Below are 24,496 nucleotides of genomic sequence, written 5' to 3' on the forward strand. Positions count from 1 at the left end.
ACAGCCCTCAGTCTTGAAGTCTTTCCTGCTTCCCATCAACATTTATGTCTTTCTTTGGAGAATGGCAGCAGAAACTGACCATAGCCATATTCTGTTTTGCTAAAACCTTCCCATATGCCATCTTTATCACTTTAGACCTGTTCTCTTCATGGAGATGGATTGTCCTGGATCAGCTGTGCCTGCCAGCTGTAACACAGGCATTCAGATGGATGCTAGCCACTTGAGGAGTTGCTGTGCTCTACAATGGAACATCTGCCTCACTCAGCTGGTAGTGCTGTTCTTGTGTAATGAGACACAGCGCTGGAATAAAACACATTTGCAAAGGCGGAGGGTTATAAAGGACATAGCACTGGAGCAGGTGCTTAAATGTGGCCGCCTCTTGGAGTCATATCATTTAGCCTTTCCAACCCCTACTAGTTGGTGCACTGTTTTATTTCCACAGCTATTTAAAGTGGTGAAGTGCATGGAGTTAGGCTCCTCTGAGTATTTGTTTATGTGCACAAGTCATTCAAACAAATACAAAAAAAAGTTCCTCCAGTGTTCATGTCAGGGATATCTAGACACATTCTAGATTCCAGGATGAGGCAAAACTATAGTTTTCAAGACCCATTAGAAAAAAATTTATTGAGGTAACACAAAAATCACATCAAATCTTTAACGCCAGCTCTTAGTATCTCGCTCCTTAAGAGACTAAAACCTCATTAGTCTCACACACACTGTTTTCTGAAGTAAAGTGGATATTATGTCTAATAGCTACTTCTCAGGAAGTAGTAAACCTACCAGGATGCTGTTTATATTAGAGCCAGAAAACCATTTAATATTGTGGCTGCACCTTCAGACTCATGAGCGAGGAAAGTGTCCCCTTCCCACCTCATGCCTCATCTCCTGAACAAAGGTCACACAAAAACTTGCACAAAAATGCTCATTTATTCTCAATATTTTTACAATTACTTTTATGTCATCAGATTAGAAATGTGATCCTCCCATATAACAAGAGCCGGCTAAACAGCAATTGGTTATACACTAACCTTATGCTAGCTAATGTTAGGCATGAGTATTGTAAAAACTTTACCTGTGGCAAACAGTTTGATATTGCACAATGGTTAAATAATATGTCACATATGAGCTATTACATCATATTTATTTACTCAGTATCAAAGACCAGCAGCGATAAAAAAAAGTTTCACTTATGCCAGTGAACAGCAGCTAACAGAGGCTAACAGTAGTTAACACCGGCAAAAACAGCGGCGCTACTGTTAGTTCAGCATATGATGAACAACCTACCTCAGTATGGCATTGAGCCATATTGGACTCCTTTCACACAGGTTTACAGCCTCTTCCAGAGTAAATAAAGGTTGATGGGTTAGGGTTAGGGTCTTCTCACCCAGGATTAATAGCTGAGGTAAAGATAGCAGCCACCATAGCTGGGATTAGGCACTTGAATAGTGAGGGATAATAAAACAGAACTCAGTTCACTGGAATCTACTGACTTCAGTGGTGAAAATTTCAAACACTTTAAGTGGGTAAAAGTATTGTCAAATTATTTATCCTCGTCGTCTGTGGTGCTGCCTTCTCTGGAATGTTTTGGTGTGATTTATTATTTGATTCATTTATTATGTGAAATTAAACTGGTACATAGCTTGTGGTTAAAAAACAAAAACGTCTGAAGCGCTACTGTTTTTTATGTATTAGCTATTCAGTAAAAAAAAAATCAATTTTATGTGGGGAATATTTTTCTTCCATAAAAAATGCACCGTATCCTGCTAGTTACCACTGAAACCATCAGTGTTTAAAAGAACATGAATTCATCTCTTCCAGGTGGAGGTCCTGTCCCCACATCCACTCAAAGACTGTCACTCTTTATACAGCCTTTTACCTGACTTGATTTCTAAAGGCTTTGTGGCAGAAAGACTTTTCAGCATCTGTCGTGTAGAAACCAACAAATATGCAAATGGTTACTACGGTATTGTTTTTGGGAGTCAGTGGCAATTGACTTATTGTGTCTCTGAAGCATGAGGATGTGTAGCTATAAATTGTATTTCAGATCTGGCATCTGACCACAGTCTATGCTTCTGTTGCAATTACTTTTTTTGGTTGGTCATTTGTGGGCCGCTCTAAATAATGGGACCAATTTTAAAATTGGAGTGGATAAAAACAAGGGGTCTGTCATGGGTGGAAATTCAATGACCAAATTAACAGGGTTTGCTGGCAGATGTCCTGCTGTTGTTTACAATTGCTTTGGTTTGTTATTGACTGGAATTATGAAAAACTCACAAGCTGTTATGATTTTAAAAATCTACTGTAAAGCAAAAGGTTTTTATGGGTTTTGGTTTTGCCATTTTTTTTCTATCTGCAGAGTTTATTGTGAAGAACCTCTCTTGACCCCCTGCCAGCTTGTCACCTTTGTAGTTTTGAAAAGTGGATGCTATGGATGAAGCAAGGGAATAAGTTCACAAGGAATGGGTTTTCTGACATTTGACTTTGATCCCTTCTAATCCGGGATCAGTAACTGTCGCATGCAGTTGAGCGAAGAAATACAGATGAGTTAACCACTTTTACCTTCATATTTCTAGATGTTCTCTCTTCTTTTTTTTAACAATAACATTTTTGATGTGACTTGCTTATTTACAGTAAGCAAACAGAACTTTGAAAAGTACTCATTTGTTTTGGGACCAGCGCTTATTGTTTTCAAGTCAGATTAGGAAAAAGAAAAAAAAACAAGCAATAGAATTTATGGGTTACACATTTTTAATTTATTTCTAATCCCTGTTGCACCTTCTGCTTGTCAAAAATCACTTGTCACACATCCATTCATATGTATATATTTTACAAAAGGCTCCTGCTTGCTTGATAGGAAATTAATTTGCTTCAAATGCAAATGCCATTAAACAGTCAAATGGATACATAAATAAGCTCAGCCGGACAGAATCTCATTGTAATCAGGAAATAAACATATCCATCATGTCAATTAAAGGGTTTCATGGGGAGATTTGTTAGCACAGTTACAGTTCTCTAGCCACAAAGAGACATCCATTGTTAGATGTAATTTGCTTGATGTCTGCACTTCTGTGCAAATCCATCTCATTTTTTTTTTTTCCCAGTGTTTGATCAAATAGCGCTGCGCTGCTGGGAATTCAGTAGTTAATCTATATAGAAAATTAAGAAGGCCGGAGTTGGCTCGCATCTCTCTGACCTTGAGCTGTGTACCACAAAGCATCACTGAATCCATGCTTTGTTTGATAAATAAGGTCAGGGTCATAATGTTGTGACAGGCTCATTAAGCAGTCACACGACATTGTTAACAGATTCAGTACCGCTGGCAACTCTGAGTATGCTCTGCTTGATTACCAATAGCCCTAAGATTCACTCTTGTTTGTTTAGATTTTTTAAACAATTAATTAAATCTCTAGTACATTCAAGTACACACATATTAAATTCATTAAGATCAATTTCTGGCCTTGTTTACAATGATCTCCTAACTTTGATTATACTAAATAATATATGTATGGGATTTTATAACCAGCTAACATCATTTGCTCTGATAACCTCAACTTCCTTTACAGGCTAAATAAATTGCAGGAAATAATATTGATTCTGTTGACACTGTCAAGCCATCATTACGTAAAAGATTTAACTTTCTCATAGGTAAATTTACAATGGGTAACTCAGGTGACTTACTAGAGTCATTCATCAGCATCTCATTTTTTACACTTATCATTCAAAAGTGCAAGTTCATATACTCAATGATTAAACAGGAGAAAAAAAATTAGACTCCCCAGTCACCCTGACAAGTATTTCTTTGTACTGTGTAAAACCGAAACCAGAGCTGCTCCAGGTTAATAACGTTTTAATGCAAATGTATTGTGTGTATTTAGAAACTATTTAAAATTAATCATCAGTTCAAGTCTGCATGGTGATTGACATTTTAAAGGCAAATTAGTTTGCTGAGTGTGGTTAACGTTGGCAGTGCTAGCAAAGAGCATGTGGAAAAAACTTTGGGCCACACCTCATTAGGCCATTGCCACGGATGTATAAAATCTAGCACCTAGCCATGCAGCCTGCCTTTACAAATATTTATAAAAGAGTGACTTGTTCTAAAAAGCATGATTTGTGAAATTTCTTTCATACTTGAAATACTCCACGATAAACTGTGATATTATTGCAAAGTGAACATGTTTATGAACCATAGCAACTCAGCCATGAAGTGGCAGACCAAGTAAAGTTACAGAGCAGGCTCGCCAAATGCTGAGACATCTAATGTATAAGTCACCAATGCTCTGCTGACTCACTAACTACAGTATAGGGAGTTCCTTCTCTGGGATTAACATCAGCACAAAAACTGTTAGCTGGGAGCTTCATGGGATGGATTTCTATGGCTGTAGGAGTGAGTTATAGGTGCCCCAGGTTTTTGGTGCATATAGCATACATCAATTACTGCACTAACATGTGGCTATCATTTGTCTTAATTTGAATCTTGCTTGGACAAATTCATTTTCCAACAGGAAGGGAGAGCAGTAATTTCCTACACAACAGCAGGACTGCTTTTTTTATTTGGAAAATGTGAATATTATAGACCACAAAAAATTCTACTGCAAGCTAGTGAGGATAGCAACAAGTCCTCACTGCACTTACAATAAATTTTTATGCATTAAACACAAGTTTCCACAAACTAATTGCAGCATGCTATGTTTTTTCTTCCCCCCATCCCCTTTTGCATGGCAGTCAGTGGTTTCAAGGATTTCAAGGTTATCAAGGTTAGTTTGGTTCTGCCTTTGAATGAACTTGATAATCTTTCTTAAAAAGAAGTGGGATGCAAGAAGCACTAATTGGTCATTTAAGGCATCACAGATTTACGGTCTTTAAACAGTCTCTGTAGATTTACATCTGTAAAGCCCACGATGCTTTATCGCTTCATGCTGTTGTATCCAAAGCTTCCCCCCATAATCTCGGGGGTATTGCTATTCATAGATTGTCTTTAATTATCATCAAAGCCTGTTTGTTCTCGAGCCCTTCCTGACCTTCAAAGTACAAGGTTTGAGTAACCAAGAACAAAAAAGACAATAATATTGTGATTATAATCAGTATTGTTTTCCAGAAGCATTTGTAATGTACTGGGATACATGACCGATTTAATTACATTCAGTTAAGTTGAAATTAATGGAGTGTAGATCAGAGAGAATAGAAATTAAACCTTTTGAAATGGAATAATGGTGGTGGCACATGGGAACTGTTTTGACTGAGCTTCCATTTTACTTCAAAACAAGCTGAACTATTGGATTACTTAATCATGCCATAAAGCACTAGGGGTATTTTCACTGACAAGTCACTACATATGACAGCTAGAATGAATTCATTCTTTAATTGTTCTATAACAAATAATTGTAAATGCTTTGAAGATTCATTGATCACACTGAATAATCCCTTATAAAGATGGTTAATTTTGTTTGTTTTAAGCACTTATAGATGTGCTTAAAACTTTTATTGAAAATTGGCTCCAAAATAGGTCCAGATTTTATTTTATTTTAATTTTTTTTTTTTTTTTTTTGCCTGTCCCGTTCGGTTCTTTAGCCATCAGAATTATTGTCTGAGGGCCAAGAAAGATGCCCAACGGATTTACTTTACCAAGTGGATCATCACAGCCTTGCCATATTGGTCCTTTTGATTGTTTTGTTATTATTATTTATTTATGTTTTATATTTTATTTTATATTTTAAATTTTGCAGTACCCCATAAGAAATACAGACCCTCTCTTTTTGTGTTTCTGTGTATACAGTGTTAATTAAATTAATATTAATATTAATGGAGGGTTCAATAGTAAGACATGGTCACAGTTCCAAATAATTTTCACATGAAGACTTGAAGGATAGCGAGCCTTTATGATTCATCCACTCTCCTACCACGTGCCTGTGATCTTCAGAAATAAAGGTACATTTCACCTTAGTTATTTAAAACCTGTGCCTTTTTGAAGTCAGGACTGAAAAGCTGTTATTTGACTTTTTCTTTTTTTTTTTCCAAAATGGAAATACTAATTAAGCACATAAATTCTTGAGATAAATTCTGAGATATTACTGTTTGATATTGAACACCTGATTCAAATTCAGTCCGCACTTCTAGCAATTATGCTGTGCTCTGGGACAAATCAAGTATTAAAATGAACTTTTTAGCACAAGATTTTTTGTCACAAATCTGCTCCTAAGTAACCATGGATACCTTTTTGTGGGAGAAAGGCGGGGAGGGTTTTTGTGAATGATGCTTAGCTTTTCTATAAATAGCTCTTGTTTTATAATGAAAAGGTAAATGAACCTTTGCCGTAACTTCAAAAACAAATATAAATATATATTCTGGGTGGGGGGATTGGTTGGTTAAACCGCAGAATGAATGAACCATCAAAGCCACGTCCACGGTGATTTGGCAAGTCATCGGTTCTTAATCACTTTGCTCATGCAGGAGGTGGGCGGAATTGGATGACAGATCCAGATCTTGCTCACCACAGTTGAATCAAATCTTTCATCCCCAATTGGCAGCACACGTTGCTTGGCTTGTCAATGTGCCAAGCGCATTTCTGCATACATGAATATTAGTATGATATCCAATGGTCGAAAAATATGAGCAGACAGCTCTGAAACTTTGAGTGTTCAAAATATGCAAATGTTTTCCTGAAAAGGTTTTTTTTTTTTATTTTGATTTTTATATATATTTTATGTAAGCCTGCATATATTTCAGTATTTTTCATCAGAACATGCTGCAGTTTCATAGTACGTTTCCAATGCAGTATTTATAAAACAGCTACAGACACCATTATTAATAGTATTATGACCTATATGTCAATTCACAAAAATAGGCAATATGAGTTCAGGTTGTGTGTCCACATTGATTGGATTGCACTCGAAATATTACACTCTAACCTCTTGCTTCTATTCTCTTTTGCAGAAAACATATTTTTTTTATACACTATTTTCTTTTGACTCCTTACGAGCTTGAAATAAGAATTAAAGGGACTGCTCAACCACAACAACAAGTGAGGACTTATGTTGCAAATGCAAATTTTTTAAAAAAAGTTTGCATTTCAGTTATACCCACAATCATTAAGTGTCCCTACCGGTTTAATTCTGTGCATTACTGAGTCATACTGCATAGCAGATGATATGTTTAATATATTGCATGAAGCATGAACTTACAGAAGGGTGACTGTTATATAAATAGACTCCGATTTACTGTCTGTTGCCATAGTACGCTTATTTGAGAGCCACAGAATGTAGTTATGGACCAGCTAAAAAGAAAGCTCACTTTTACAATTCTAATGATTTACCCGTATTTGCCATTCGGATAATCCATAATCCAAAAGTGGACTTGGTGTTCTATTCAGTATGAATGTTTTTGCAAATGTTTGTCCCCAGAATCAGAACAGAGTTAGGGAAAAAAAGGCTTTTGCACATCCTGCCAGGCCCTGAAATGTTCTGAACTAGTTTTTATGAGAGAGTTTAGTCACTCTTGAAAAAGAGGAGCTGCCTTTGCAGCTATGAGTATGTGTTTAGTTTTTTTAAGAGCTGCAGTATTGTTATTTCTTTTATCAGTGCTCTTAGATGTGTGCAACTAGTGGTCCAAATATACATAAAGGTAAAAGATTACACTGTGTAAATGTCCCATCTTCTTTTGGCCCACTGGCAGCAGTCACATGCTGAAAGCAATGTGCTGCTCTTGTACTTTCTGATCCTCACCTTCGTCACACTGGCATTTGCAGGTTTGTATATTCTGATAATCATTCTGTCAAACTCCAGAGAATGGCCCAATCACTGAATTTTAAGTTTGAATCCTTATGAGTCAGAACAACTGTGCTGATCAGTGCAAGTGTGAAGCCCGGTACTACTGATCACATTGCATCACTCCACTCTAGCACTGAGACATTTAATGAAGAAAAGGAAATTAGTTTTCACTACAACCTTCAAATTATTCGTTTCTCCACATCTCATCAGGCCTTAAGGTCCCTAGTGGTAGTGAGGTACAAAAATCAGAGTTTTGGGTGGGTGGGGGGGGTTTGCCAAATTATACATTTTAAGTATGGGAGCAGTTACCCTTTCTGGCATTAAGTGGTTGGGAAGGACTGCTGCCACGATTTCTCTACAGGCAACTGCCCTTTTAATTGACAGCATTGGCCAGCCTAATGCAGCCACCTCAGCTTACCTAATGAAATGATATCAGTTCATTAGGTAAAACTCCTTTTAGGTGCTCAGTCTAAGATTTCAAGGCTTTTATACATTGTTCCAATTGTGTTCTGAATGTTAGGATTGTAGATTAAAACATGTAAAGAGTGAGATATGAAGAGATATACAAGTAGACTCGTATTGGATATTGAACAAAATGTGAATATTGGCACCAACCTCTTCATTCTGTATGGTTTTCATTATCAAGATCCATAATCATTCCACTTTGGCAACATTTTCTCATCTGTATCATGTCTCATAAAACAATTTATCCTGGAAACTTTGTATTTCTTCTATAAGTACATTCAATAAGGGAGATGTTGTTTTCTCTGATATCTCAGTTATTTAAGTGGTTTGCCAGCATTTTTCTTCTCGTATAAATAGAAATAATAACACTGTCACACCTAGGTTGACTTGTCCAAGAGGAAGAATATTAAGAGAATTTCAAAGCCACCACAATTTAACATGGAAAATTCTCTCACAGCTAAACTCTGTTTGCTCATTTGTTGCTGCTGTTTGAGTTTTTCATCCTGCTATCTTCAGACAGGTGGCTGAAAGAAGCACAGTTCACACACTGTTTAGTTGTGCTTTATAGCTTCATAGCTCATAGCTGGAGATAATATCTAGTCAGCAAACACGAAAAGAGCCTAGCCTAGTCAGTTTTCCTATTGTAAATTACATAAACAGCATTAGGTCCATGTAGAGGCATGCCTTTGCTATTCAAGTGTGCCATGGAGTGATGTCCACAAAGTAAATGATCCAGCCATCTATGCATCCATCCACCTACTAGCTTAACTCACTATCCAGGGTTACAAAGGGTGGGTCCCTTCTGACATTGGGTGAAAGGTGAATCATGACCACTGAAGGCAACTATTCACTTTCACACCTACAGCCTATTTCAATTCGGGATTTAACCTAGCATGCCTATCTTTGGACTGTGGCAAGAAACCGGAGCATCTGGAGAAACACAGAAAATGCCTCAGGCAGTTACAACAAATTCACTGCATACACATTTAGATCTCACAGTATAAACATTCGTGTGAAAAGAGAGCTTTCACAGGATTCTATGGACCCTAGTGGAAAAAAAAACACACTATCACTGATTAATAATAACATCATGGAACATCAAGGCAGCAAGGTTTACAGAGTTGCGTCTGAAGGAATTCAGGAACATTGCCCTTTGGAAAAGACGAAACCTAAAGGGAGATAGTTTGCAATGATACATAAATAAACACGGCATATCATCAGAAATATGTCATACTAAATGTCAAATGTGGTGGTCAAGGTAATCATTTTTATTTATTTATTTTCAGGAACGCGACCTGGGAACTTTGCGGTTATTGAGTTGAATATGAACTCCTCTATATACCAAAGGGTTTGAGAATCAAATGTGAGGCCATTTGTCCGACAGCTATAGCTTGGCTGAAATTGGGTCTTGCAACAGGACAATGATCCCAAGCACAGCAGCAAATCTGCAACAGAATGGATAGAAAAGAAAAGAAAAAAAAAATCAAAGTGTTGCAATTATCCAGTCAAACTACAGACCTTAACCCGAACAAAATGCTGTGGCAGGACCTTTAGAGAGCTGTGCATAAATGAATGCCAGCAAACCTCAGTGAACGAAAGTGGACACAATTCTTCTAGAACAATGTACAAGTCTCAGAAAAATGAAATCTGAAACTTATTACTGTTTCTATAAGCTGCTTAAACATGAGATGTACTTCATGTTTCACAGGGCTGTATAGAGTCCTGTGGAAACTCTTTTTCACATTACTGTGGAAGAAAATTAGCAGATCAGTCCTTTTAATCATTGTTGATTATTCGTATGAATAATCAATAGAATGGCACCAGAAATAATTCTGCTTTATTGTTTTGTCATGGTTACGGAAAATAACAGATGTCATTGAAATTTATTTTTGTTGGTAAGGAATTTATGATCTTGACCACAGAAAAAACATGAGCGTTGTTAAAAGTTGTTGCTGTGTGTTGAGTACTGCACTAGCCACTCAACCACCATTAACAGTTTCTGTACTGTGTCGAGCATTTTGACTTTCTATTGTGTAGTTTCACTCTGTTGTTGAAGTATTTTTTCTGCCATTTGGATTTTTTTAACCTTCCGTTTACATCCAGAGTCATATATACAGTCAGCATTTCACATCACTTATCACAGTGCATATAACGCTGTATAAAACCAAATAAAAATGTGTTTACAGAGAAGCTCGGAAAAGCTATTCAGCATTGTTTCCAGGTATATGGATTGTCAGCAGTTTTAAAATGCTCTCCACTGAGCATGACTGGCTGGCTTACAAAGACTGAGTATGCTTGTTGGGTTTTCATTAAAGAAAAGGCCACCACCAACCTACCTACTGCAGATGCAGAAACTTTAGAAGTGCTCTAGTTTCATTATTGTATTTGTATATGTATAACTAAAAGAACAAATACAGCTGATCTATGTGACGCAGACTCTGTTAGGCTTGGACAGAAAGTAGCAGTGATGCTAACACCGAGGCTTTGCTGTGAAAGAGGTGGAATCTAAGTTTTATTAGCTGAACAAAAATGTTTAAAGAGAAAAAGTAAATGTTCTTGCTCTAAAATCAATGTGTAAAATATCTTATATCTGAGAGAAAGGCATAAAATGGGAAATTTTCTAACACATCAGCACAGTAAGGCTACAAAAAGTACAACAACCTTGGAAAAGTAAGTGTTTTCACTTGTGCCTGTCTTCATTGTGGCTGTGTCACTGCATCTCTGAACAACCTTGTAGTTAGAGCCGCTGAAGTGACCTCAGCATGACATCATCATGCTCAGTTCAGTCAGTTTGCAAATAGAAAAAAATAGCCCAAAGCAAAATATAAAATTACAATCATGACAATGTTACAAAAATATAGAAGTTAAAAGGGATTGTATCATTTGTATTCGACTGCATTTTTTCTTTAACAAGTCAAATATTTTAATTTTGATTTAGTTTTTTTCTATTTTATTTTATTGTTTTTTTTGCAGGTTTTTACTGATAGAGTGGATAAAAAATACCAGCCTTGGATTTGCTCCAGACCTCTAAATTGGAAAGTGTTACTAGTGTTCTCTAGTGTTACCTTTATTTTATAGTGGACTAAGTGTTCCAGATTTTATCGTTTGTCCTTTATTGTGGAGTGCAGGTGATACAGAAGTACAACATGAAATGGACCTCCATAGCTTCCTATTTATACCAACAGATTTTAGAGCAGGATTCATCATTCTTGGGTTTTGAATGAACTAGCTATCATACTACAGGGAGTGCAGAATTATTAGACAAGTTGTATTTTTGAGGAATAATTTTATTATTGAACAACAACCATGTTCTCAATGAACCCAAAAAACACATTAATATCAAAGCTGAATGTTTTTGGAAGTAGTTTTTAGTTTGTTTTTAGTTTTAGCTATTTTAGGGGGATAACTGTGTGTGCAGGTGACTATTACTGTGCATAATTATTAGGCAACTTAACAAAAAACAAATATATACCCATTTCAATTATTTATTTTTACCAGTGAAACCAATATAACATCTCCACATTCACAAATATACATTTCTGACATTCAAAAACAAAACAAAAACAAATCAGCGACCAATATAGCCACCTTTCTTTGCAAGGACACTCAAAAGCCTGCCATCCATGGATTCTGTCAGTGTTTTGATCTGTTCACCATCAACATTGCGTGCAGCAGCAACCACAGCCTCCCAGACACTGTTCAGAGAGGTGTACTGTTTTCCCTCCTTGTAAATCTCACATTTGATGATGGACCACAGGTTCTCAATGGGGTACAGATCAGGTGAACAAGGAGGCCATGTCATTAGTTTTTCTTCTTTTATACCCTTTCTTGCCAGCCACGCTGTGGAGTACTTGGACGCGTGTGATGGAGCATTGTCCTGCATGAAAATCATGTTTTTCTTGAAGGATGCAGACTTCTTCCTGTACCACTGCTTGGAGAAGGTGTCTTCCAGAAACTGGCAGTAGGACTGGGAGTTGAGCTCGACTCCATCCTCAACCCGAAAAGGGCCCACAAGCTCATCTTTGATGATACCAGCCCAAACCAGTACTCCACCTCCACCTTGCTGGCGTCTGAGTCGGACTGGAGCTCTCTGCCCTTTACCAATCCAGCAATGGGCCCATCCATCTGGCCCATCCAGACTCACTCTCATTTCATCAGTCCATAAAACCTTAGAAAAATCAGTCTTGAGATATTTCTTGGCCCAGTCTTGACGTTTCAGCTTGTGTGTCTTGTTCAGTGGTGGTCGTCTTTCAGCCTTTCTTACCTTGGCCATGTCTCTGGGTATTGCACACCTTGTGCTTTTGGGCACTCCAGTAATGTTGCAGCTCTGAAATATGGCCAAACTGGTGGCAAGTGGCATCTTGGCAGCTGCACGCTTGACTTTTCTCAGTTCATGGGCAGTTATTTTGCGCCTTGGTTTTTCCACACGCTTCTTGCGACCCTGTTGACTATTTTGAATGAAACGCTTGATTGTTCGATGATCACGCTTCAGAAGCTTTGCAATTTTAAGACTGCTGCATCCCTCTGCAAGATATCTCACTATTTTTGACTTTTCTAAGCCTGTCAAGTCCTTCTTTTGACCCATTTTGCCAAAGGAAAGGAAGTTGCCTAATAATTATGCACACCTGATATAGGGTGTTGATGTCATTAGACCACACCCCTTCTCATTACAGAGATGCACATCACCTAATATGCTTAATTGGTAGTAGGCTTTCGAGCCTATACAGCTTGGAGTAAGACAACATGCATGAAGAGGATGATGTGGACAAAATACTCATTTGCCTAATAATTCTGCACTCCCTGTACTTTTCATTTTGTTTGTTTAGGGAATGTTGTTTGTCATGTTGATGTTGTTGACACAGTAGATGACCTCCTATAGAGCGTCTTGGTTCAATTCCTGGCTGCTCCAGTTTGCATGCCAAAGTACCCTTGGGCACGATACAGAATGTCGAGTTGCTCTTGATGTGTTCTTCAGAGTGTGGCTGTTAGATAGAAAGCACTTAGGTATAGAAATAAGTGCATGTGTGAATGAGGCATGTGGTATAAAGCGCTTTGAGTCCTCAAGTAGAATAGAAAAGTGCTGTAGAAGAACTAGTCCATTTGATGCATGTGAGTTCCATACTGTTTCAGATTGTAGGGTATAAGTAATCACTTGATTGCTGGATTGAGTGTCAAAGATCACGTGGCTTTTAGTGTAAAAAGAAAAGAAAAGGAGTGTAGGGATTTATGCATATTTCACCTATTGACAGGCAAAGCTGATGACCAATTAAAAATATATATTTGTTAGAAATTGACCATGAACTCTTTGCTCCTTTCTTGACTTTTTTAAAACTCCCCTTAATAAAAATGACTTTCTAAAACATTCTAAGACAACAGCTCTGAATCCATATCAAATAAATCTATGTACTGTGTTACAGAGTCCTTTCTAATGAAGCTGAAATAAAGCCAAATTGCATAATGCCACTTTCAATCACGAATTGTAGCGAGTCAATGTAGCATGCAGTCTGCACTCAGTGACATGAGGCATTCCAAGGTAACTCGAGCTGGTGTTACGTGAACATTTGTGCAGAATTCATGTTATACACAACTTAGCCAACCTACTATTTTGACAGAAGAGCACAGAAGATGGTTTTAACTTGATTTTGAATGTCAGAAGCAAGTGGAGACTTCACTAAAACTTTCTGGTGAAGTGCTGCCACTTTGTAGTGAAAGGTTGTATTTAATTTTAAAGTTTTTTATTACCAAAATTACCTTTATAGGCTGAAACTGATATTTTTAACTTAAACCGCAAATGCTCTAACCTGCTGTAGGACTCTGGCACTAAAACTACACCGTTAACAAACGTATTTTGTCATTTAGTCAGTTAATTTAGATAGTTCACTACACATGACAAAGCCCCTGCTCTCTGCTCACTCCTCATTTATTTTTTTGCCTTTTTGTCATTGTTATGGAAATGAAGATGACACCAGGTTTGCCCTTGTGCAGAAGTAATTTTTCAAGAGATGCAGATGTATGCTATGAAATTGAGATAAATGCATTATGAAATATTACCTGATGTCAAGAAGAACGAGTATGCTTACAGCAGACATGGACATCCCTTTCTGAAGTTTCATATATCTTCCTCTACGTCTGCTCTCCAGATAAGGAAACGGTATGTTTTTTGTGTTGTCAACAAGCAATAGGCTCTTCTTAAGCCTTCTTGTAGAGCCAAAACAAACAGCATCAGAAACATGACAGCTCATTATGCTCCAGGTTCTAACAGGATTGACCTTTTCCAGACCTCCCCAAAATGGTAGAACCTCACCAAATAAGTGGGTTAGCTCCAAAAATCCATTACAGCCACTGTCCTTCTCATTGCCCACAAACTCCTTAAATGAAGCCATTTTCTTAGCACACCTTGTCAGCTACCCGAGGTGTTTTTTTTTGTTCAGGGTTTTTTGCAATTCACTGCACCATAGTTTTTTCTGAGGATTGATGTGATTGTTATAAAAATTTTTGAATTTCATGTACTGACTGACCCAATCTTCCACTCTTATGTTTTTGTGTTATTTTTTTTTTTAAAGCAAATATGGTAGAAACGTGTAGGAATAATAAAAAAAACAAACATCAAAAACGGTTATGCAACACTTTACTTCCCATCTCTCAGTACTGAATGTGACCAAGTCCTCTGAAAAAGTGATTTTCGAAACCACGGGGATGAGCCCGCATGTGGTCTGTCCACAGGCAGTGAAGGACAGATAGAGACAGAGAAAAGATGAGTGGGAGAGGAGCTGACCCTTACTATTCTATGTGAGTAATTTCTTTAAGAAGACTTTTGTGATATTACAACAATAGCATCTTAAGTACTACTACACTCAACTCTATGCCCGACAAAGGCGATTTACACCAAAAGAGAGGCTGTCATTGAAGGTGTTACTGTTTGGCTTGAAAAAAATAAATAAATAAAGATTTGCTCATTTATTACAAAAAAAATCTCTCTCTTACCTAGAAACATTAAACCTTAACAAGACTGGTTTAAAAATTGTTTTACAGGGAGAAGGGTGAGGGTTAGAGGTTATGCACGAGTTACTCTAAAGCAGCAGCACCGTGGTTTTAAGAACTGTGGTTTTTCAATCAGAAAAGAACAAATATTGTGGAGGAATATTCTGTTTATTTCATTGAAGGGTTTTTTTCTCCTGGCAGTTTGTGTCATTAAATGTTCCATTTGCTTATCGGACTAAACAAGGTGTTTTGATGTGTTTTATATTCCAAACCACTCTTTGCATTATTTGAGCACTCGTACAAATATTTTGCTGGGTCCATCAGTTTCCTTTCCCTGAGAGTTTAGATTAATAACATTACATTAGAGCGGGCATCAAGATTCGCCATTAATATGAATGTTTTCATATCTTTTTTGTAGATATTAACAATGACACAGGTTACTAGGGCCAATATGTTAATGTGAATGTCTCTTATTTCAGCAGATCGCCAGTGCTCTGGCCATAGCAAAGCATGTGACCAGCACTTGGAGGCTATCCCAGAGTTTACGTGGAGTATTGTGGCTGCAGGGGACCTGCGTGAGGAGAGAAATGAGAAAAGTGTTAAGAAGGCAGGAAGTCCCCAGGGTTGGGAGGAAGGTAAGAATGAAGGTATCACGTTCCCCCGTTGCAGGGGAATTTCATTTTTCAACAAACTTTATCTAGTTGTCTACTTTCTGCTCATGTTTAACATCATAAACAACATGTAATTATCCACCTTTAATTATAGGTTTTATTTGTAATGACATGTATCCTTAGATTTTTACCTGAATCTTCCTTTAAACAGGTGCCCAAACGATCTCACTTTCAATCTTATATTTTAAACCCAACAAATAAGTGGTGTAAAAAGCAGAGTACACTTCACTGAGCCTGTATTCAGCGACATCTTGTAGGCCCTTGCCTTCAAATCTTCCATATCCTCCGGCATCATTCATTTTCATACCTTGGAAGATGAGAAAACAGTTTCTTTCATCTTATCTCCTGAGGTGATGGTGAAATGGAGGGAGGCAGTAGCGTCTATTTATTTCCTTAAATGTTTTTTTTTTTTCTATGATGAGCTACAAGTCTGAGAGCAGATGGGTGGACCGTTGGATGAAATTGGAAAAGTGAAATGTATTGACTCATAAAAGGAAGCAGTAAGAGTGAGTGGACTATAGAAATGATTGATGTCTGTCTTGTACATCTAGCTTAAGCTGTAAATGAAGGCAGAGGGTGCATGAGCGCATGTGTTGGTTAAAGTTGGTATTGTAGAAACGGGACAATGACGGTGAATAAAAATAACACTGGTTTCTTTGATATCTGTTACCGGTAAACCAGGACTAATTACTGTGTATCATTTGCCAAATAAATCATTAATACTGTCAGTGGTTTGATGCATATTTATCCAGATGCATGCCCGAGTTACAGTTTTTTGCACAGATTAATGGAACAATACCAATTAATTAATGAATAATACTGTAAAACCAGCAACCGGCTCTGCAGATCCTTTTCACCTTACTCAACTAATCAGAAGACATTTAAACAAAGTTTGTCAAATGAAAGTAGGATATAGTTTATTACCATACATATTACTTTACTTTTTTATTACTTTGACATTACAAAACATATATATTCATATATAATTCATTACTGATTGCATATAAACAGGGTTTAGCATTTTGCTTTTGGAGTATTTGAAGACATTCAATGCTTTTAATGGGATAGTGATGTTGTGAGATGATGGTCACATCATTTTTATTCACATTAATAACACATGTAAAAAATGATTCTAATTTCAATAAATGGATTTTTGATTTCATATTTTTAGAATTACAAACTTATTTCCAGATAAAATATAGAAATATAGAATACAGAAACTGATCTTTAGATTAAATCATGTTTTTTAAAATATTTACTTATTCAGCTTTGAAATAAATATTTGACCAACATGCGAACTAAAAATACTATAAAAGAAAGAAGGAATCAAAGCTAAATTTACACACAGAATTTAGGAATTCCAGATTTTCAGTACAAAATGTGTGCTGTCACTGTGATACTAATTTACTGTTTATTTTATTTTTGATACTTGCAATACAGCAGGTGAAGCCCTGTTAACGTTCACCAACCAGAATTTTCTTTAATAGACTTTTAATAGGCCTAGATTATAAAACATATCACCAAAACATGTTTTTCATCCTGCCTGGAATGAATTTTTTAAGTTAACTTTAAAGATGCTGGATCCTTAACACCAGTGGGATTAAATTAAAAACGTATATGATATGCCTCAGTATAATTAATGGGACATCAGATCTTTGTAGCGGTCTTCATGACCCATTTAACATCCAAAGCTAAGTTGTGCATGCATGTACCAAAAAACAAGAAAACAGAAAACAAAGCTGATCGTGATTGAAGGAAGGCAGTGCAGAGTACAAAGGAAATATATGTGCATAATCATGTTCAACCCCTCAGTTAGCCACAATGCAGTTGGCGTATTGTGAATAATTGAGCTGGGTGAGCACTGCTGTCTCCACATATTTCACTGGCACTTTTTAAAAGAGATGGAAATAAGGGATGAATACTTAATGGCTATGATCTGTGGAATTGCAAGAGCTGTTTTCTACAGTACCTCATTCATCCACTGTAAGATGTTAAACTTTGAAGCTTGTAAACGCAGAGCCTTTTATCCAGTGATGCTAGTATTTAGCTTTAAGTTGTTAAGAGACGAGATGAGGAAACACTGAGGTTATCAGAATAAGCAGCCAAGGCCAGCAACCCTGAAAATATGGTTAATAATACTTTTGTATGTATATTCCAATGTGCTGTATACAGTGATAAATAATTAATGCTGTTTGTTGTGCAAAGAATAAAATAGAATAAAAAACGATAATACTGCTAGAACATTCCTACTGTGACTGCAGACTTCACTTTACATCACATCATTACAGGAATGCACACATGGAGGACGAAATGAGCCTTTCCTACATTTCGCACGTTTTTTAGCCAAGCTAAAAAACAAGTTAATTTTATATATACCTACATATTTAAAACTGGCTCCAATATCAATGTAAAGTACATTTGTGAACCTGGCCTATGCGTTATTTTCTTAAGCGCTCTCCAATTTAGGGTTTAGGAGGGGAGTGTTGGGGTTTGAGCCTATCCCAGCTGTCATGGGGTGAGAGATGAGGTACACCCTGAGCATGTCGCCAGTCCATGACATGAATAACACAGAGGAACGGATGCCGACTCACACTCACATGATGCTTTCTGTCAATTTAAAATGACAAATTAACCCAATTCCAATTTGGAATGTGGAAGGATACTTGAATACCTAGAGGGTAACCCTGTGCAGGATACTCTCTCCGCAACTAAAGACCACAGCTGGCCAGGATGTCCAGTTGGGAATTTTCTTGCTGTAAGGCAATGGTGCTAACCACCACACCACTGTGAAACTGACCCTTAAAGGCTAACTAATGAGTTAGCCTTTGAGGCTAACTAACTAGAATTCCTTGTTTATTTGACAATCCAGATACATTTAGTTTAACTCCCAAAAAACAGAATTATTGACACATTCAGTTCAGAATACATAGATCTGTCTGCACTTTTTTTTATCCTGGTGACAGTTTAAAGGTAAAATTCTTCACAAGATAGTGTTGGAAAACATTGCTGGTGTGTTGCTCTGACAGGAACGTGTCTGGTTTTTAGTTATAGAAATACTCTGGTGGGCGTTGTGTAAATGGCAAGTGCCCAGAACTTGTGGTTTGTTCACATGTCTTTCTTTATCTGCTTTTGAGAGGTGATCTAAATATTTTTGACTTGAAACAAATGAAAAACTGACAGCTCTGTGTCTCAGTTCTGTGCAGAGGCCAGTATGTTGGAAGGGTGTCTGAATCTTGCTTTGCATTGTAGTTTGTGTTTGGCTTTGGTGGAGAGTGGCCCCATTTTCCATTTTGGTAAATTTGTGAAACAAAACGTGGCTTAAATGCGCAAATAGTCATTATCATTATGTTACTCACCATCAGTGGGATGTGAGTCAAGAACACAGTGCACCCTGCTCCTCCCCTGAGGCGTCAGTGTGGGCCACATAACAGCATTATGAGGCAATAGTACACTTGGCAGGGCAGTCGAGATAAAAGACAATCCTTCAAATACAGATCAAGAAAAATCAGCACTAATCATGGATTGGTTTGACACGTTAGCTCTTTCTGTTGTGAGACGGCAAAGGAAAGTGTTTTTGCACATTGGATGGTTAACTAGTCCTGACATGCAGCAGCAACTGTGGAGAGAGGTAAAGCTACAGGTATTTACATCCACTCAGTCAAACCATACGAAATTCTCTCCACCAAATGCTTCTTCTGTGACGCTAATTGGGTTGATTGAAAATGAGTCACCTCTGTAGCGCGCTATACAGATTTTAAATCAAGACCCTTTTAGAAGAGGCGAAACGAAGACAAAAATGATTTGAATGCCTCCCCTTTCTGTGCAGAGTGGGTCGTCTCAATTCCATGTCTGCCCCCAATGTCTCCTGCCAAAGAAAGTGTGAATATGATTACACATTGATTTCTCGCTCTCTCACACAGAATAGAGAAGCATGAGTTGGAGCTGTGAGCTGACTGGCAGGAGGAAATATCTGGTAGGACGCTGTTTGCTGGAGCAGTTGATTTGTTTGTTTGTAATAGAGTGGCCCTGAGGCTGTCTGTCATTTGCCAACTCTAGAAGTCATCTGAATTTCCTTAGCTGGGCTCAGCATTATAAGATTCTGGATAAATGGGCAAAAATGTAGTGGGAGCTTGGCTCTGGCTTAGAGAAGCCAATGTCCTAATCTTATATAAAGGTAAAGGCAAACGCTGTCAGTGTACACTGATCACCCACAACACTAAAACCACCTACAGGTGAAGTGAATAACATTGATTATTATTTGACAATGGCAGCTGTCAAGAGGTGGGCAGAAAGTGTCGTGCTTTGATGTCAGTGTGTTGGAAGCAGTCATATCCTTAAGCTTGCCTATTTTCCCTGACTTTGACAAGGGCAAAATTTTCACAGTTAGATGACTTGGCAACTCCAAAATGGCAGGTGTATGTGATGTATTCTTGGTAGTGAGCAGTTAATAGTAGTAGTGGGGCTTTGTTGCGTCTTACCTGTCAGCATACCCACACTGACCTCTGTCCACAATAGTTTCTAGTAATCATCAAAGCTGTGCCATAGAGGAATAAAAGACCATTTCCTACCACCTTTGACCACCCTCAAGCAACTTTATTACAAAGTTCAAATGAGGGTTTTTTGCTTTTCTCATTTTAGTGCTTGGTGTTCAGCTGCCGCGCTTCATTTGCATTACACTGAAACTCTTATTAATGTGAAATAAGAGCCTTCAAGCAGCAACCCCTCCATATCTACCTGTCTGGAAAACTCTTGGTGAATGCCATTGATGTGTTTTAATAAAATTAATCACAAAAAAGTAGTCTTTTAAAAGTAGTCTAAAGTATTTTACTAAAACTGTTGTTAACACATCTCCAAACTATAACTTAAAAATATGCAGAAGTAATTTTTACTTAATGGATGGACAAGCCAGAATATGCCTGTTTAGTTTATTTAGGTCTGCTCAGTCAGAGAAAAACTGAGAAAAAGAGAAAAGCCTTACATTTATGGAGTTCACATAGTAGTATAGACTGCATTCTTTGATAGTCTTCTAATGTCCAGTTTTGAGGAAGGCAACATGAGGTTGCTTCTGTTTGCTTAGGCCTGTCTTACATTTGTAAAGACATCATCCCAGCCCAAACAGCTGATAAGTTACACACCCACCCACATCTATCAAGTTAACACTGGCGGGTTAACTTAAATTAAAACAGAGCTTGAAAAAACATTCCCCTCTAAGGTACGAGGATGGGACTGAAAATTACTTAAAAACTAGCCAATGTCCAAAGAACAACTTGAAATACCTTCATAAAGCCTGAAAAACACTTAAAATAAAAACTAGGTGAAAGTCTGGCCTCTCTTATGCAAAATATAGAGAAATTATGGGTCGCTCAAGACTTTTGCACAATTTAAGACTTCTAAGATTTAAGAAATCTAAAGAATAAATCAAAACATTATGTTGAAAACTAACAGAAAAAACGAAGAACATGCTCATAATTCAAACAGAGGTCTGAAGAAGTAACAACGTAGCAAACAGCACAAAATGAAGTTCCGCCCATCTCAGAAATAACCTTCACAGTGGGTTTAGGATCTTTAAGGAAGCTTGTGTGCAAGAATATTGTTTTTCTATATTTCATTTTCTTTGAAATTGTATCTGTTTATTACATTAGATTGAAATGGATGAGTGAAGAACTGTTTACTGGAAATAGTTTTGGTGATTTGCAGTGCAAACTGTCTGAATGGTCAACATGACTGTAAAGTTTTATCCATTTCATTTATGTTTTCAAAGCTTACCTATAAGTTTTTATATTTTAATGGCTAAAGAGGTCTACAATGAAAGCTATCAAAAGAATGTGAAATTAAATTCAGTTATATCTGTATAGCACCAAATTAAATCAGTGGCCTTAATGTGCTTTATATTATAAGGTAAAGACCTCACAATAATACTGAGAACTAATACTGGCTGACCTTTGGGTGAAAGCGGCAATTTTGAGTGGCTAACATCTTGGTGCCCGACACCACAAGGCAACTCCATAGACATGAGAAGGAGGAACAGAACTATTGATAACAATGCAATGTACCTTTTCTTTTTTACAATAAGATTAAAATCCTTCTGTGTTGCTGCCGAGTTGAAGTTTTGTTTTGGTGATCCTGGCTAACCCAGTGGCTGGCTTGCAATTGAGTCCTTATTCACATTTTAGCAACAAGCTTTTTGGCTTAGTTGCTATATGTCTGTAAGCAATGTGGCAAAGGAAAGACAGCAGCTTGAGGACATTTGAACATAACTGACCGCAAACTTTAAAGTGCTTTTTGCAATGACTCAGTGAGGCCTACAGGGAATACCTTCCTGAGCCTCTTCATAAAGACCGAAAGCTCTGGGTTGACTCTGCTCCTTGCACAGTCCACCAGATAAGAAATAGTAAAGAATGGTGTGTGTGATCTTTTTTATTAGAAACTCCATATAAACTTTCTCAAAGTTTGATTTAAATTGAGCCAGAAAAAAACTTGTTATTGCACAGTTGCTTTCACCTCTACCCAGTGAGATTGCATCTATACACATCAATGGTCCACTTGCCGGGCACATAGGAAAGCCACCCAATGCCTTTTTTCTGCACCCAGAACCCTTCTTTTCTGAGCAAATAATTATGAACCATTACTTTGGATGAGAGGCAATTTGTTCTACTTATCCATTTTGTAGCTGAAATGTAACAGCCCTGGCATTTGAAGCAAGACTGTGCTTTGGGTTTGGCCCCTCCATCTGCAGCTTGACCTGTTAAGTATAGCAAAACCAGGGCTCATGAAAAAATGTCTGCCTCTGTGACAAGACACTTGGTCTATCAGACTTTTGTGTGGCTCTATCTAAAATTAAAGAAGAGCTCGGTTTTAAGAATTTAACGGTAAAAGTTTGCTTGACCAGGAAACTTAGCTCACATAGGTTGCAGATTAAATCAATAGTGGGAATACTGTTTGTTAGACACTGACATTTCTGACCCATGACCTTCTCTTCTTAATAAAACCTCTTTTCATGCATGTATGAAAAGACACATTCTGCCTTCTGAATGTCAAAGAAGTGCAGAAAAGATGTGTCTGGGTTTTGTGTAGTAGCATGGAAATGATCTTGACCTGTGCTCTGATTTGTGACATAATGGCAATCTCTTGGCTCTTAAGTTCGTCTGGACAAGAAATATACACACCCCAAACTGTTGGACGGTTTATTGTTGCATTTCAAACCTGAGGTAGTAACTATAATACTAAAGGAAAATGGCACTTTTGCAAGTGCATAGAAAGCAAACAAGTTTTTTTTTTGCCTTTTATGGCTCTTTATCTTTCAACATCTAGTTTAGTTTTGGAATGGTATTCATTAATTTTAATAAAAACTTCATTAAAGCGAGCTTTTTTTTTCTCCAGGTTCCAAACCCCCACTAATCTCACAAAATCAGGGCATGCTATTTAAAATGCAACTAACACCTGGGGAGCCAAGAGCATCTATAGATATAAACAGTTTAAGTTAAAAGTAATACAAGGCCACTTACTCATTTCCGGAGGGACCTTGGTGACATCAAATGAAATATATGAACCCAGCTTGCTTTGTTCTTTAGACTCTATGCTTCATGTTGTGCACATAAACATTAATGAATAAATGGAGAATAAATAGGCAGTCAAAAAAAAGAGCACAAAGCGCACTGTAGCAGGCTAATGTCAGAGGGAGCAGATTATACATATATAAATAAAAAAAGGTAAAGTGAAAGGGAGAGTCAGACAGTGTGTATATATACTTAGAGAGAGAGAGTAATGTATGTTAATGCTTCTTTTGTATTTGATATGAGATAATGAAGGCACTCAACACTTTTCTCCGTATTCACACCTCACCTGTCATGAAAGCTGATGCATGTTTTAAGATTTAAATATAATTTTCTAAGGTGACTGGAACAGTGGAAAACCCACTTTAAAGTGTGATAAATGGTAGAATGTTGAATAATAGATGTTTATTCTTTAGCAGCAGTACACTTTCTGGGTTTTGTACAGGTAGCTTTCACTGCCTAATGACTGAATCTGGATCGTTTGGTATAAACAGACCAAACATAATAGACATACTGGACTAAACTTGGAGAGAGCCGATTATAGCATGAAGAACCAAGTGTGAAAACACTCTCAACTGTTAGGTACAGGCAGGACTGTGCTGTTGGTTCAGTTGTCCAGTACTCATTGTGCTCAGGAGTACAGGCTAGATGGCTAACTGAGCAAAACAAGAAAGGCAATGTGTGAAATGTAGAAGGCTTTTTTGGATATAGGAGGGTAAACACAATGAAACATACAATAAATGTAAGATACTGGCTCTGTATGTGAGTGCAAAATGGGAATCTGCCAAATCAAAGATGTGGAGCCATCTGCTGTGAAACTGGGAGCAGCCGAAAGAGGTTTCATATATATATTAGCTATATCTTAAATTGTGATTCCATGTTTAAAATCATTATTTTCCAAAAATTAATTGGGAATGCCTTACTGTTCTGCTGTATTGTTTGTTTGTTTGTTTGTTTGTGGTCATTAAATGTCTGTAATTTTTTTTTCAACTTCGCCGTGATGTCACAGTCCTTAGGATTGGCAAGAGAACTCTGTTAAGTTGGAGAGAGGTCTTCCTCCCAG

General features: G+C 37.4%; 1 protein-coding gene across 5 annotated transcripts in view; it reads left to right on the top strand.

Moving 5' to 3' along the window:
* alk (ALK receptor tyrosine kinase) overlaps positions 1-24,496 on the top strand; it is a 482,106-nt gene that overhangs the window by 250,035 nt on the left and 207,575 nt on the right. For 2 of the 5 annotated variants that reach the window (XM_025900878.1, XM_019349049.2), the window contains one exon: positions 15,689-15,856. The exons of 1 other annotated variant lie outside the window; for it this stretch is intronic. Coding sequence is in view for 3 of the 4 variants with exons in the window: in XM_019349049.2 (XP_019204594.1) it covers positions 15,689-15,856 (168 nt within the window). In the remaining variant the exon portion in view is untranslated. The remainder of the gene's footprint in view (positions 1-15,688; positions 15,857-24,496) is intronic. 2 more of the 5 variants (XM_019349050.2, XM_005477534.4) reach the window with 2 other exon arrangements.

Source organism: Oreochromis niloticus, linkage group LG19, assembly GCF_001858045.2.
Source record: "Oreochromis niloticus isolate F11D_XX linkage group LG19, O_niloticus_UMD_NMBU, whole genome shotgun sequence".
In the NCBI taxonomy this organism is placed as follows: Eukaryota; Metazoa; Chordata; class Actinopteri; order Cichliformes; family Cichlidae; genus Oreochromis; species Oreochromis niloticus.